The 15,632-nt window shown below is 37.1% G+C and overlaps 1 protein-coding gene across 2 annotated transcripts in view; it reads right to left on the bottom strand.

Annotated features, from left to right (window-relative positions):
- The window catches only part of hpse2 (heparanase 2 (inactive)), a 180,450-nt gene that overhangs the window by 26,935 nt on the left and 137,883 nt on the right, over positions 1–15,632 (bottom strand). The window contains exons 6-8 of one of the 2 annotated variants that reach the window (XM_003218456.4): positions 15,357–15,404; positions 3,119–3,212; positions 431–537 (exon numbers count right to left, since the gene is read on the bottom strand). In XM_003218456.4, coding sequence (XP_003218504.2) covers positions 431–537; positions 3,119–3,212; positions 15,357–15,404 — 249 coding nt within the window. The remainder of the gene's footprint in view (positions 1–430; positions 538–3,118; positions 3,213–15,356; positions 15,405–15,632) is intronic. The other variant, XM_016992159.2, reaches the window with a different exon arrangement.

Consider the following 15,632-nt stretch of genomic DNA (forward strand, 5'->3'; position numbering starts at 1 on the left):
GGGGCATAAAAGCAACCATGGGGTTACATGAGGTCCACAACTCTCATAAAAACTTATAATAATAACTTTATTTTTGTACCCCTCCTCCATCTCCCCGAAGGGACTCGGGGCAGCTTACATATGGCACAAGGTGCTTAAAACAACACATAAAATAAACACACAGTACAATACAAAATAAAACCATTAGTATATAAAACAACAATTTGAATTCAGAACAGAACTCATGAGTCTCAACCTTTTATGTTCTAGGAAAAATAAGAAGTCACCCAAAAGGGAAGGTGGATCAGTGTTCAGTTAATCCAGTTATTAATTCAGTCATCCACATGAGTCAGGCCACGCTCCCTTAGGAAGGAAATTGGCAACTTGAACTACAACCATCAAGGCACATATTGATTAATACCCAGCTGCGCCCCTCACTGGGTTAACTCACAGAAAACTGGCAGCATAGGAGTCCGAAAGGTTGGTGATGCTTCCTTCAGAGGTGGCTCCAATGCCCTCCAGCCAAATTTTTTTTCCAGGCACGTGTGCATTGACAGCCTTATTTTCAAAATAAAAGAACAGTGTCAGCAATCTTCTGCAGGAAATGATATCTATAAAATGTGATATGCTGGGATTGACAGTTAACACAAAGGTATTGCCTGGTACTGCATAGCTCATGAGGTCATAGAGTTGGAGAGCACAGGATGGAAGACATTTTTAGATACAATAAGGCTATATATAATTGTCATTTTTCTGCCTTCCAGTTCACTCAGTTCTCACACACTTCTTCTGGCTGTTATAATCTTGCCTTAACATACAGCTCTTACATGATTTACAGCCTGTCTTGCCTTTAAATGCTCAAGGATCTTCTGACTCAGTACTTATTTTATTTCCTTTGTTTGTGTGACCCATCTAAACATCACACAATCAGCTAGAGAAGAAAATTCATTTTTTGTCTAGCATCTTATAATGTATTTACATGAGTGTATGTGCTCTTTTTTATGCCATTGCTTTTGGCCAAGTTGCATCACACCAAACACATTAGATTTGCAGCAAATACAAAAACCAGGCTTTTTTCAGTTTTAAAAAGTCAATCATTTTGCATCTTCATCTGGCAACATCTTTAAATATATATGCTAATAGCTTGCCTGTTGTCTTGAAACAGAGACTCACTTCTCACACATATAATGTGCATATAGAAAATACATTTTTCACTCATGTGTAACATATATACGGGCAGCATGGAGCTAGGATAAGTTTAACTCCTCGTGTTTGTACATATATTTTATCTACAATTGCCTTGAACTAACTAAAGCAGTAACAGTCATATGCAAGACAACATGCTGGTTAGACAACAATGATCCAATGCCTAGCCCACATAGCACACAGGGTCTAGGGATGTGTCTACACCATAGAATTAATGCAGTTTGATACCACTTTAACAGACATGACTCGCTGCCGTGGAATTCTGATAGTTGAAGTTTGGTGAGGCAGAAGCACTCTTTGGCAGAGAAAGCTAAAGACCTTGTAAAATATAGATGCTCCTAGCTCTTCCTTAAGCCCAGCAGGATTTCAGTGACTCATGTGCTCTCAGAATAAGATATGGCAAGGATAGCAAGTATAAAACAATCCTTATCATAACCTCTGGAGCCCCAGTGGCACAATGGGTTAAACCTTTGTGCTGGCAGGACTGCTGACCAACAGATTGGTGGTTGAATCTGGGGAGAGCAGGTGACCTCCCCGTGTCATTTCCAGCTCCCCATGCAGGGACACGAGAGAAGCCTCCCACAAGGATGGTAAAACATCAAACATCTGGGCTTCCCTGGGCAATGTCCTTGCGGATGGCCAATTCTCTCACACCGGAAGAGACTTGCAGTTTCTCAAGTCACTCCTGACACAAAAAAAACCACCCACAGCCTTGAAGGAAAGCTATCATATTTCTGTACATATGCTAGCAGCATATTAAGTCTTTGAATGGGCAAATCTTTCCCACAAGGCCTTGACTCCAAGACCAAGCTGGCCCTGGTACTTTCCTGAGCATCTGAAGTGGTGAAATGGAGATATGAGCCTGACATCAGAAATCTCAGCCTGGGAAATGCCCTCGTAACACAAGACAAATCTTGGCAGCACAGACGTGCCCAGGACATGATGGCGCCAGGAAACAAAAGGACATCAGTGAGCAAAAAGGTTGCCAGTTTACAGCCCCTTCTGCCTCAGCACAGGAGAGCTGACACCGTGCCTGGAAGGTCTGGCTACTTGCCAGGGCTTGCCTCATTACCTGAAGGCAATGTGTTGAAGCAATAAAATGAAGGAGAGAGAGAAAGGAGTTCATCATTTTAACTTGGCCCAATATTTGCGTTGCAAAGCTTGCAACTCTCTTAACAGAATAACTCATCTCTTGTTAGGATTTGCCCGATAGCCCAGTTGAAAATCTTGCCTCAGATCAAGGCAAAAAGTTGGCTTCTTATGAAACATATGCAGTTTAATATCAATCAGTAATGAATCAAACATTCCAGCTAGGTAGCCTCATTAGAAACACAGCCACTGATGCTGAGCTCTACATGAAAGTTCACAATGTTCCCTAAATTATACACTGACCTGAGAACTATGGACTGTTAGATAAGTCAAGGAATGACTGTCTGGTGTCTTTATTATTCACAGGTCTGTTTTCCCCTCCCCTTCCTGTCTTGATGAGCCTGCTAAACAGATAATACAATATCCTACTTGATATTTTGACATCCCTATAGCCTGTCTCAGCCCATAACAAATGCTCCCAGAATTGGAAAAGTTACTTCTTTAGACTAGAGTTCCCCCAATTCCTGAGGCAGTATGACCACTTTCCCAAGCTCTGTCCATTCTCAATATCATTGTGGTGATGGAGCTCAGCAAACTTTGAACTGTGGATCTCCACTGAGTATCTCCTGCATGATTTCATGCCTTTCCCAGACTCCCTTGGCTTTACCAGAAAGCCAGATTCCTTGAAGGTTGAGAAGTAGCCAGGTCAGACCCAAGTGAAACCCCTGCTTGGCCTGTCTAGATATGGATGTAGCAAACCCAAGTTCCATTCTCCATAGTAAAAGCTCTTCACCCTTAAAGCCATGCTGCCCTCTTGCCCCAGCCATCCCTCTCACTCACGCACTTTCTGGATTTTCCTGATCTGGTCAGAGAGTGTGTCTAACAGGCGCGTTTTCAGGAAGTCCGTCACCTTGGCCACTCGGCCATCAAGGTAGTAACTGGAATGAAAACGAGAAGGCAACAGTCAGAGAGGGGCTGCAGCTTATGTGCTCTCCCTCACCCTGGCTAAAGACCGCGCCTCTGATGCCCAGAGTTTGCCCTGTGATCTATTTAAATTTAATGTCTATTGACAAGCCCCACTACTTCCTACTACTTTCATTTCTGTGCCTTCTGCCATAGAAAAAATCCTTATCACCTGCTCTTTCTAAGGTTTCCACTATGACTGTTCTCTTTAGCAGTCTTTCTTCTTCATCTTGCCTGTACTTCCACCTCTACCAGTACTACAAAGTTGTCGATACCAAATCTCTCTTGCTTCCCATCTTTTCAATCTAGCAAAGTCAGCAAGCTCTTTGGTCAGGAACATATTTCTGACCTCCACATAGTGCCTAGTTCTATAGCTGTTGTTAAATAAATAGTGAAAAATTTGCAGGCAAACACAATGATATCTCTACTTTCCAACATGGCTATTCAGCTAGGCCCTTCTGTTCAGATCTGTAATTTCATTAATAGATCAAGTATAAACATGCTAGCTTCACTGTCTTATCTGGGGACAGATCCAGACATATAGGAAAAGGGCAAGGTATGATATGTTTTCAAATGTTAGAGGCCATTTAATTCTCAGTAGTATCTGCTTGGAGACCCACAATGAGACACAGTTATTGCCCAGAACTTGACAATTTCCTTTTCAAAAAGGATTCTGTTATGTAACTTGATACCAAAGCAAATTTTAGATTTACAGTTTAAAGACATATTTCATGATTCATTTTATTGCTCATTACTAAACAAAATTGATAAGATAATACCATAAAAACACTTTTCCCCCCTGAGAATCTCTGGAAATGCCCCCCAAACACCCTTAAAACATAACTGGGAAATATTTCTGATTATATACAGCCCAGTATTTTCAGACCCACTCATCATATAACTTTTGAAGTGTGTATTCATTATGCTTGTATTACCTCCCCAAAGGTAACTTGTTATAGATACATTATTCCCAGCTCTACTATTTTCTCCACATCTTGTCCTGGCAGGGCTCTCCTTATGCATTTAATGATACCATGCAGACCCAGAAGAGAAACAGTGTTACAGCAATCACACATGAACACATATGGTTCTCCATCATTAGTTTCCCCTATTAGTCACTATGAGCTTTCTAAAGGAAAAATTATGTCTAAGTACAATGACTGGAATTAATTAATAACAACAAAGGGCAAATAGTAGTGGAATAATTTTGGAAGCAACAGTCAGCAGACGTCTGTTGCCAGAAAAGTGCTTGGTGGATTTACACATTAGGTTAGAAATGTATTGAAGGGGACATAAAAATAAAGCACTATGAAGTATTGGTTCTCCCAAGATAATATGGGAGTTTCCTTTGTTTCTGTCTGAACTGCCTCTTTTATCCATAATAGAAGAATACTGAGAGAGCAAAAACAAACTTTTCCTCTTAAAATATATTCCTAGGAACTTCCAAAGTCTAAAAGCTATTGCTATTCAGCTGAAAATGTCCGGGGATCTTCTGCTTATTCCACCAGGAGGACATTGCTGGTGAAAAATCGAATATCACTGAGTTATAATGGTGTTACAGTACACAGAGAACAGACAGTCCCATGGTTACAAACAAGATAGGTTATGTGGGCTTATTTTTAAGTAGAATTTGTATGTAAGCCAGAACATGTACATTTTTAAGTGTAACTTGTCATTTTTGTTTTGTATTGGATAGCATAGGAAAGGATTAACACCTCTGAGGTGTTTTTTTTTGTTTTTTGTTTGTTTGGTTTTTTTTTGCTGTCTGTACCCGTTTAGAAGATTTCACCTCACTTTTTGTCCCTGTGACACTTGGATTTTTTTTAATGGATTGTCTTGGAAGCAAGGATTGGTGATAAAGTTTCAGTGGTGACACCTTTTTCCCATGATAACTCTTAGTGAATTTTCCTTCCTAGGGTTAGATGTCCTCTCACTTCCTGTTATCTCACCACATTTGTAATGAGAGTTGTTTTTAAGTCAGATGTTTGTAATTTGGGGACTGCCTGTAAAGTGGCTATCCTGGTGTGCTTCAGCTCAAAGTGAGATGGGTTTGCAATGCCAGACCTGTTTTAGAGCCTTGTGCAATAATGTCCTTAATTATATTCACCGTAGGTCCACTGAAATCAATAGAATTTAAGTCCGTGCATGTGTGTGTTTACATGTGTGTAAACAATATGTATCTATTCTGTTTGACTGGATCCAGCCCATTATGTTTCATTGCATGCTGAATTCTAAATTGCTTTTTCACCTACTATACTAATAATTTTCCTCAATGACCAAATACTTCACCTACACAATGTGCAGCAGTGTTATTACATCCCCATAACAAAAGGGATGGGAGGGAACTGAAATATACAGCAGCTGAACTATAGTAATGTATTGGCATCCAAATCAGAATTAATCTGGAGACTTCAGCGTAAATCAGTTTTAGTACCAAACAGATAAGATCCATTCAACCTGTGGGAACCTAAACCAACCCAGATATATATTCTATTGATTCAAAAGGCTCACGATAATTGGGACTCAGAACTGACTCATACAAAAAAAATTAGTTTAATTTTAACTTAGTAGCTATGTAAAGTAAATTGCCATTGATCTGACAGGTGGACAGATGTTCTTGGATTAATGTTTAGGGAATTAAGTTGCAGTTGTAAAGGAAACAAAACATACTCTTTTTCATTCCTACATAGAAATGTGCCTTGTAGCAAATCAGAGTATTATTGCATTCTCGAGTCCAATATTGGCAACTCTAATTAGCAGCGGTTCATGTCTGGCAGGGTTCTAAAGCCCTATCTAATGGTCCCTGATACTCCCCCATAGTCTCCCATTAAAGTACCTCCCAGACCTGATTCTACTTAACCTCTGAAAGACAAGACTGGTCATGTTCAAGGTGACATGGTGGGAGACATTGCATGCATATATTTGTCTCAGAAAAGGCATTCCTTATGTAACAGTGAAAGGGAAATATTCTTTTAATATGGAACTGGCCATCTACAGTTTTTGTATGTGCTTGTATTAGCAATGAATAAATACTTTTCCCAACCTAGAAAATGAGTGCTGTTTGAAAAATCAGCTGAGTCATTTATAATTGTTAGAAAAGTTTTCATTGATCTAAAATATGCTCTTACTTCACTGTTTACTGTTGATGTAGTTATAATGTTTATAATTGATTGTTCTGTGTTTTAACGTATGTTGTTGGGCTTGTCCCCATGTGAGCCACTCAAGTCCCTTCGGGGAGATGGAGGCGGGATACAAGAATAAAGTAGTAGTAGCAGTAGTAGTAGTTGTTGTTGTTACTTGAAACATATGGTATTGTTCATTCTAACACACACACACACACACACACACACACATTTTACATGATCTGATCTGCTTTGTGGAAATAATTTTATTTCTGGACAAATAGCTGAACAAGCTAGTTCTTAGTCCCTCTAGAAATATGCTTTGAACAGGATCAGCTTATGGACTGAACATAGAGGACAGCTCGTCCACAAATCATTCAGGAATCAGTCTATCAGTTACCTGTGGTTTGAGTTTATGTTGCAGCCCCCTGCCATGATGCAGAAATAAGGCAACCCAGTTTTTCTACTTTTATAGCAATGTCTTCATATCTCCACGTTCAAAAACAGCAGGAAGTATTTTTGTTCTTTTTTAGGCAAATCCCTCCAAGTTGGGGTGAAACATTATGTCTCTTAACATCTTATGGCCACAACAGAAGTCACGCTGACATCATCGTAAAAAAAAAGGGGGTATATCTCATATTGCTGTACATTACTGTACCATACACCTGTCTGCTCAATGTTTATTCATGTTCACCAAAGCCCAACTTGTATTGCCATGGAAAGAACAATATTCAAGCTACTGAGGATGTCAGACGCCTCCTAAATTTACCGGAATTATGTGGTACCTTTTTCAAATTGTATCCCCAATTAGTTTGCTAGACCCATTAGCCCCAGAGAGGATTTAATGAGCAGGACTTGATGACTTCAGCCCAGCTGTTTTTGTTTTACTGCACTTTATGGCTGAGGAACTTTTGCCCCATTATCTGACCCCTCCTTTTATTTCAGTTAATTACATTAAAGCTGCTTCCCAACACTTAGGAATTTCTAAATCTCCTCTTGCCCCAGAAACGTCTGCTAGGAATTATAGCACTACTAAAACCAATCTCACCTCATCCGCCCCTCTTTTTGTCAGTGGCAGAGAAACTGGTATCTTTCCACTGCAGCCTCTGAACTAGATAATATTCATGTGGCCACTGATAATAGGCAAAGCTTCACTCATTCCCTGATACTGTTTATTCTTGAAAATCCATAAGCTGTTTAGTATTACATGTGCCACATTTCTGCAATTTTAAAGACCTTGTTTCAATCACTACACAAACATTTGAAAGCTGAACTGATCACTAATATTTCCTACCTTGTTTGGGGGCAAGATTTGTGATGGCCCCTCTACACCACCATCCTTCACCTATTTCATATTTAATTAGCAATGATGAATTACATATCCACCACCTCCATTATGCCCAGTGTGTTTCTTTTGATCTGTCTTTCATATTCCCAGAAGCTGAAAAGATAAAGTCTTTAAGACTGAGTCAGGGGGTGTCGTGTGTTTTGCATATTTTTTTCATAATATTTTTTATTTTATAGTGAAACGTAATACATCGAAAGTGGTGGAACAATATATCGATAGGAAAATGGGAAAGTGTCTGAAGAGAGAGAAATCATAAAACAAGATAGGGGTATAAACATGAAAAAGAGGAAAGAGAGAGAGAGAAAGAGAAAGTGCAGTTTAACTTCCCATCTTGGCTTCGGAGTTCTTCCTTTCGTTGACTATGTATTTATGTTTTCCCTTTGTCTCTTTTCGTTTGGTCCATTTTATATGATAGACAGGTCTATCACGAAGTCCATTCTTCTTTTTATCAGAAATTTTGTCAAGTTTGTCCAATCTGTTTTATTTTTTCCCTCTCTTATTTTTTGTTTCAGTTTGTCCATTTGTACTATGTCCAATATCCTTATTATCCATTCCTCGGGGGTTGGGAGTCTTTTCCCTTTCCAGATCTTTGCTATTGTTAATCTTGCCGCTGTGCTTATGTAAAAGAATATTCTATCTTCATTTTTTAAAAATTTTGAGTTCGTAAAACTTAATAAGTATATTTCAGGTTCTAATTTAAATTTGATTCCTACAATTTCCTGTGTCATTTGGTGTATGATCTTCCAAAATTCTTTTATTTTTTCACAGGTCCACCACTGATGAAAAAATGTTCCAATTTTTTCCCCACATTTCCAGCACATGTTAGAATTCTTTTTATTAATTTTTGATAATTTTTCTGGTGTGTAATACCATCTGTATTGCATCTTGTACCAGCTTTCTCTAATATCGGTAGCAGCCGTGTATTTTAATTTTTCTTTCCATATTTTTCCCAGTGTTCCAAATTCAAACTGTGGCCTATATCTTTTGCCCATTTTATCATACATTCTTTTATGTCTTCCTTTTCTGTTGCCCATTTTAATAGTTGTTGGTACAGTATTCTTATTAACCTTTTGTCTCTTTTCATTATAGTTTCCCATTCTTCAAGGGCTGTCCTTGAAGACGGTCCGGAAATTACAGTTGGTATAACAGTCGGCAGCTAGGTTACTAACTGGAACTACTTACAGGGAGTGGTCAACCCCCCTGTTCAAGCAGCTTCACTGGCTGCCGATAATATTCCGGGCCCAATTCAAGGTGCAGGTTATTACCTATAAAGCTCTAAACTGTTCAGGACCTGCCTATCTTCGTGACTGCGTCGTCCCCTATGAACCTACGCACTCTCTGAGATCTTCCGGGGAGGCCCTCCTCTCGCTTCCGCCTTCCTCACAGTTACGTTTCGTGGGGACGAGAGAGAGGGTCTTCTCAGCTGTGGCCCCCCGGCTCTGGAACTCCCTCCCTAGGGAGATTAGGTTGGTGCCCTCCCTACCATCCTTTAAGAAACAATTGAAAACCTGGATGTTTGGGCTGGTCTTTGGAGAGACAGCTATTGGATGACCAGCTTCATTATAATTCTATTCTGAATGTTATTAGGTTCCTTTCATCGGGGTATTTTAATCTAATGATTTTATCTTATATTGCTGCTATAGTTCCCCCCCCCACACACACACACCTTTGAAGTTGACTGAATTGCATTGGTGGTTGTTTGATATTATTACTGTTGTATAAACCTTTGTTTTAACTTCTGTTTTTATCATCTTCTTGTGTTTGAAACTGTTAATGTATTTGCACTGTTACTTTTGTAACATTGTGAGCCGCCCCGAGTCCCCACGGGAAGATGGTGGTGGGGTATAAATAAAGTTTTATTATATTATTATTTTCCCTGGTCTTGATTTAATCCCTTTTTAGCATCTTCTTTGAAACTTATTTGTAGTTGGTAATATTGATACCACAATATTTGTTTATATATTTGTTTCATTTCTGTATGTGTTTTTATTATGTATTCTTTATCATTCTTTTTAAATATTTGTTGATATGTTAACCAGTTTTCTCTGCTGAATTCTCTATTGTGTTGAGCTTCGATGGGTGATATTCAGAGGGGAGTTTTACTATAAAATCTGTCCTTATATTTTCCCCATACTTTGATTAGGGAGGCTCTAATAAAATGATTACTGAAATTTTTTTCTGTTTTTCTGTTGTCATACCAAATATAATTATGCTAACCAGGTCTGAGGTCGTGGCCTTCTAAATGTAACAGTGTGCTGTGTTCCAAAGTTGTCCAATCTTTTAGCCAAATTAAACTACATGCTTCGTAATAACACTTTAAGTTTGGCAGACCCATTCCCCCTCGCGTTGTGTTATCTCTTAACAGTTTTGAATTTATTCTGGCTTTTTTATTTCTCCATAGAAATTTATATCTTTGGTCCATCTTTTAAGTACATGATCTGTTCTAATAATTGGTAGGGCTTGAAATAGGTATAGCAATTTTGATAGGACCATCATTTTTATTATAGCAATTCTGCCCGTTAAGGAAATGTTTAGGAATTTCCATTTTTCTAGATCTGCTTGTATTTTATTCCATGTAGTTTCGTAGTTATTTTTTAGTAGTTTTGAATTGTCATGAGTTGTATTCCCAGATATTTGATATTATTAAGTATTGTTAGACGTGAAATCTCTTGTAGTTTCTCATTTTTTTTGTCCATATTTTTGGTCATTATCTTAGTTTTTCCCTTGTTTAGTTTAAAACCGGCCAAATTTCCAAATTTTTCGATTTTTTCTATCCAACAATTTAAATTTTTAAGTGGATTTTCTATTATACAGACCACGTCGTCTGCGTATACCCTAATTTTATAGCAGTTATTTCTTATTCTTAATCCTTCTAAAATTTTATCTTCTTTTATTTCTTTTATTAAGGTTTCCATTACCATTATAAATAGCAGAGGTGACATGGGGCAACCTTGTCTTGTGCCTCTTTTTATACTGATTGTCGTTTTGCTTTCTTTACCATTTAATATTATTGTTGCCTCTTGTTTGGAGTAAATTGCTTTTATTGCATTTTGAAAATTTTGTCCTATAACCAATTCTTGTAGTAATAAGAATAAGTATTCCCAATTTATTTTATCGAATGCTTTTTCGGCATCTATAAATAGTAGGGCCAGCTCTTCTCAAATAAGATCCTGATATTGTCTTTAATTTGTCTTTTTGGTAAGAAGCTGCCCTGATCTTCAGATATCTAGTCATTTAAGAATTTTTTTAGTCTATTTGCCATTATTTGGGTGAAGATTTTATAATCATTATTCAAGAGGGAAATTGGTCTGTAATTGTTTATTTCCATGGGGTCTGTGTTTTCTTTATGGATGAGTGTTATGTTTGCCTTTTCCCATGATTTGAGCATATTTTTATTTTCCAATATTGCATTTAGTATATCTTTTAATAGTCGTGACAGTTTATCCTTAAATATTTTATAGAATTGTGCCGTGTACCCATCTGGCCCAGGTGCTTTATTGTTTTTGAGCCCATTTATTGCCAAATCAATGTCACTCATTGATATGGGATCATCTAGTAGTTTTCTCTGGTCCTCTGTTATTTTTGGTAGCTTTAATTGACATATGTGTTTCATTATTTCCTCTTTTGGTACATATTCCCTATTATATAAATTTTTGTAAAAATTTATGAATTGTTTGAAAATTTGGATTTCCTCATGATATATATGTTCATCTTCTTTAATTTTTGTAATGAAATTCTTTTGGGTTTTTTTCTTTTATTTTGTTTATTAACCATTTCCCTATCTTATTGGCATTTTGAAAATGATAATGTTTAATACATTTTAAATGTTTTGCCATTTCCCCCATCTGTAATAATTGTAGTTGTTTTCTTCATATTTCTAAATTTCTTTTTTTTGTTAGAGGGATTTTTTATTGTTCTTCTTTATGTGTTATTTTTTCAATTAATTCTTTTGTTTCTTTTTGTTTTCTTTTATTTCTGATTACGGCCTGTTGAATTAAATGCCCCCTCATTATGGCTTTATAAGCCTCCCATTGTATAATTTTAGATGTTTCTCCTCTCTTATTGAACTCCAAATATTCTTTTAATAATTTTTTGTTTAATTGTATATCGTTTTTCCTGTTTTAGTAAATTTTCACTTAATCTCCATCTATATTGAAGTATTGTATCTTTTATTATTATCTCCAAAGCACAGTGGTCCGAAAATAGACATGGCATTATTTGTATTGGTTTTTAGTTTAGTTATTAAGGAGTTGGTTGCCCATGCTATGTCTATTCGGGACCACATTTTGTGTCTGTTAGAATAAAAGGTCTAGTCCTTTTGTTCTTCATTTCATTCTCTCCACATATCTTTAAGATTTAAATTTTCCATTAGGCTTTTAAATTGTTTGGGTAATTGGCTAGTTATCGATTTTGTTTTCATCCCTTCCTTGTTTGTTTTATCTTTTAGTAAATCAATAACCCCATTAAAGTCCCCTAGGATGATTAAATCATTATATTTTTCAATTTATTTCTTTAATTCTTTTATAAATTTAGTTTTGGATCTGTTTGGGCTATATATGTTGCAGATTAGAATTGTTTGATTATTTATTGTAATAGTTATGCCTAAATATCTTCCATTGTTTCTTTAAAAATCAATTTTGATTGTATTCCTTCTTTGACATATGTTACTACTCCACATTTTTTTCTCATTACTTGAAGCATAGTATTCTTTCCCCAATTTCTTTTGTATTAGATATTTTGCGTGTTTGTGAATTATGTAGGATTCTTGTAAAGCAATTAAGTCAAAATTTCTTTAAGTGGTTGAAAATTCAATTTCTTTTATTTGGGGAATTGAGTCCATTTACATTGTTGGAATATATCCTTAAGTCCATGTTTATTCCGTATTTTTGGTCACCTCTGGATCACCTCTTGCAGATTTATCAGTTGGTAGTTCTAGGGTGAGAATTTTCTAAATCTTTTTGGGTCTCTTTTATCTTCTTCTTTTTCTTCCAATTCTATTCTTAAGTTGATGTCCTCTTGGTCTGTGTCCTCATCTTCATCTCGTTCGTCTTTTCTTTGTTTGTCTTTTTGTAAATGTTTTAGTTTTCCCTTTGATGTGTTCTGTGTAGAAGAGTTTAGCTTTTTCTTCCATATTCAACCAGTATCTTGTCTCGTTCCATGTGACTGTAACACCTTCTACTTTGTCCCTCCTAAATCTTTTTTTTTCTTTTTTAATTCTTCTGTTAGGAAATAGTATTAGGAATAGTATTCTGTTAGGAAATAGTATATAGTATAATAATAATTTGATGGTGGTTTTTAGCTCTCCCAAGTTCTCCTGAAGGCTAATGTACCTTGCCTTCCAGAGTTGTCCCAGCCTTATTACAGACATCCTTCTGAAAATGTCTAACTAGTGCATGTTACAATTGTTCAAATAGAACTGAATCATTTGTATACCATTAGCAACTACATTCAGCTTGGTGTTGCTATGTAGAAACATCCACCATCTCAATAGCAGGGTTCTCAGAGAAATGATGAATGGCTAATGTGGGTGGACTTTGTTCTTAAAAAACAACATATATACACTCAGACAAATAAATCAATTATCGGATATTACACATTTTTCATTTTCCTTTAGTTCAGACCATGAAGTCTTTTATCTTAACAGCATCTTCTATGGGGCAAGTTATGAAGAATCTGAATGTTCACTGTAGCCTTCCAACATATTGGTGTTCCCATATCTTTGCTAGTTAGAAGAATAAACCTCAATATGAAGGGCATTCCACAGTTCATGTGAAACTGTTTCTCAGATGTGTTTGCGCTAAGTACAATTTATAACAATGACTTAATGTTGCTTCAAGTTACTGGGATTCCAAGTTCACTGTGACTATAATTCTATTGCCTCTTCCTGAAAACATATGCATGCACTATAGATCTTCTTTCAGAATGTAGAGTCTTCTGTATAGCTTCTGTATAGTAGTGGTTCTCAACCTGGAGTCCTCAGATGTTTTTGGCCTTCAATTCCCAAAAATTTCTGGGAGTTGTAGGCCAAAAACATCTGGGACCCCAGGTTGAGAACCACTGCATTATAGCAACAAAGAGTGATGCTAAAAATGGCATCTTGGTTAATTGTAAGCATTCATCTAGATAAGCATTTAATTTCCAACCTTTGATCCTCCAGCTATTTTGGACTTCGGCTTCTAGAATCCCCAGCAGCTTGGCCAACTGTCTGGGGTTCTGGAGGCTGGCGTCCAAAACATCCAGATGATCAAAGTCTGGAAAACACTGATATAAAATGTCGCTGTCTACCAGTCAGCAGAGAAAGATAAGCACACTCCCCATCTTTGCTCAGTCAAAATAATAAAGTTTGAGTAAAAAGGCTTCCTTCCTCACTCAGGGCCAAGAGATTACTACTAAGAACCCAATGACTCTTTAAAACACAGGACAATTTCAGCACCATCATTGGAACATCTTGCTACAGAAACATTTGCATAAACCAAGACCATAGTTACAAGGATTATTTTGAAGAAACTGACAGTTAATAATACAGCAAAAATAAAATTCCCAGGATAAAAATATCAGTGCTTGGCACTCAATATAAACTTATCCTAAAGCAGTGGTTCTCAACCTGTGGGTCCCTAGATGTCTTGGCCTTCAACTCCCAGAAATCCTAACATTTGGTAAACTAGTGAGAATTTCTGGGAGTTGTAGGCCAAAACAACTGGGGACACACAGAGAATCACTGTCCTAAAGATATATTGATAGGAAGCAAGAGCAAGTTATTTCTCTGTAACTTATCCCAACTACTGTAAAAAAAATATTGACCAGATCAATTCCATTTACAGTAGTTGGAACAGATTGTTTTATTGACTACTCTTGCTACTTACTTTTTCCATGGACTCACAGGAACTTTTGGACTTGCATCTTATCCCTAGATAGTGTGTCTTTGAAGATCAGTTCTCAAGCCATCACCACTACTTGTGATATGTTATACTTAATGTATTTATTATTATGTACTCTCAACAGATTGTTTGACATTCATTTGGTATCAGTCTTATACTGTTATTTGTATGGTTGTTCAATAAAAGGTGAAAAGAAAAAAAAGCTTGAAAAAACTATTACGACTGCCACAATGGGAATCTTGCTGCTATATTTTGCAAAAACAAAAACAAAAAACAAACCCACCAAAAAAGTGCTTTTTGGAGTGCTTGAACGGGTGGGGTGGGCGGATGAGCATTTCACACCTGTGCATTATGGAAACCTCCAGTACCAAAACAGCACATGCAGCACTATAACGCTTGACTCCATATGTTATCCTTTTTCCAAAGAATTTGTCCTCTCAAATAACTGCTGGAGATCCACCTTGGTCAGCAGTACAGTTATATGTCCAAAATGAAGTCAAAACAAAATGGGAAGGAGGGGCTCTTGAGTAACTTTTCTCAACCAGATCCTCTCCAGGATGTTTTGGATTGTAACTCCCAGAAACCCCAGCCAACATGACTAGTGCTTGTAGATGACAGAACGTATGGAGAAAAACACCTAGAGGGCATCAAATTAGGAAATGCTGCACAAGACCCTTTTTCTTCCCTCCAATTTTGTCTCCCACCCAAATTATTTCCTATTTATTGAATCAGTAACACTGGAAGGAATCGAGGAATGAAAAAAAAACCTACTGTTGCCAGGTAACGGCATCCACTGTGCTCCCTGCCACCTTCATGAACCTGTGAGATACAGAAAATTGGTGAGCTTTTTGCCACAGGAGAATTCCTTGCACTGTATGTGTACAAACATATATCTCATGCGCACATGCCACTTCCCAAGGAGCCCAAGTACAGCAGTCACATTTTCTCCTTTTCAATGCTATACCACTACACAATTATTTCCAGTGGTGACCCAAAAGCATCTTTGAAGAAATAATTTACTCTAAACTGTGTATATCTGTGAGGATG

Source organism: Anolis carolinensis, chromosome 3, assembly GCF_035594765.1.
Source record: "Anolis carolinensis isolate JA03-04 chromosome 3, rAnoCar3.1.pri, whole genome shotgun sequence".
Taxonomy (NCBI): Eukaryota; Metazoa; Chordata; class Lepidosauria; order Squamata; family Dactyloidae; genus Anolis; species Anolis carolinensis.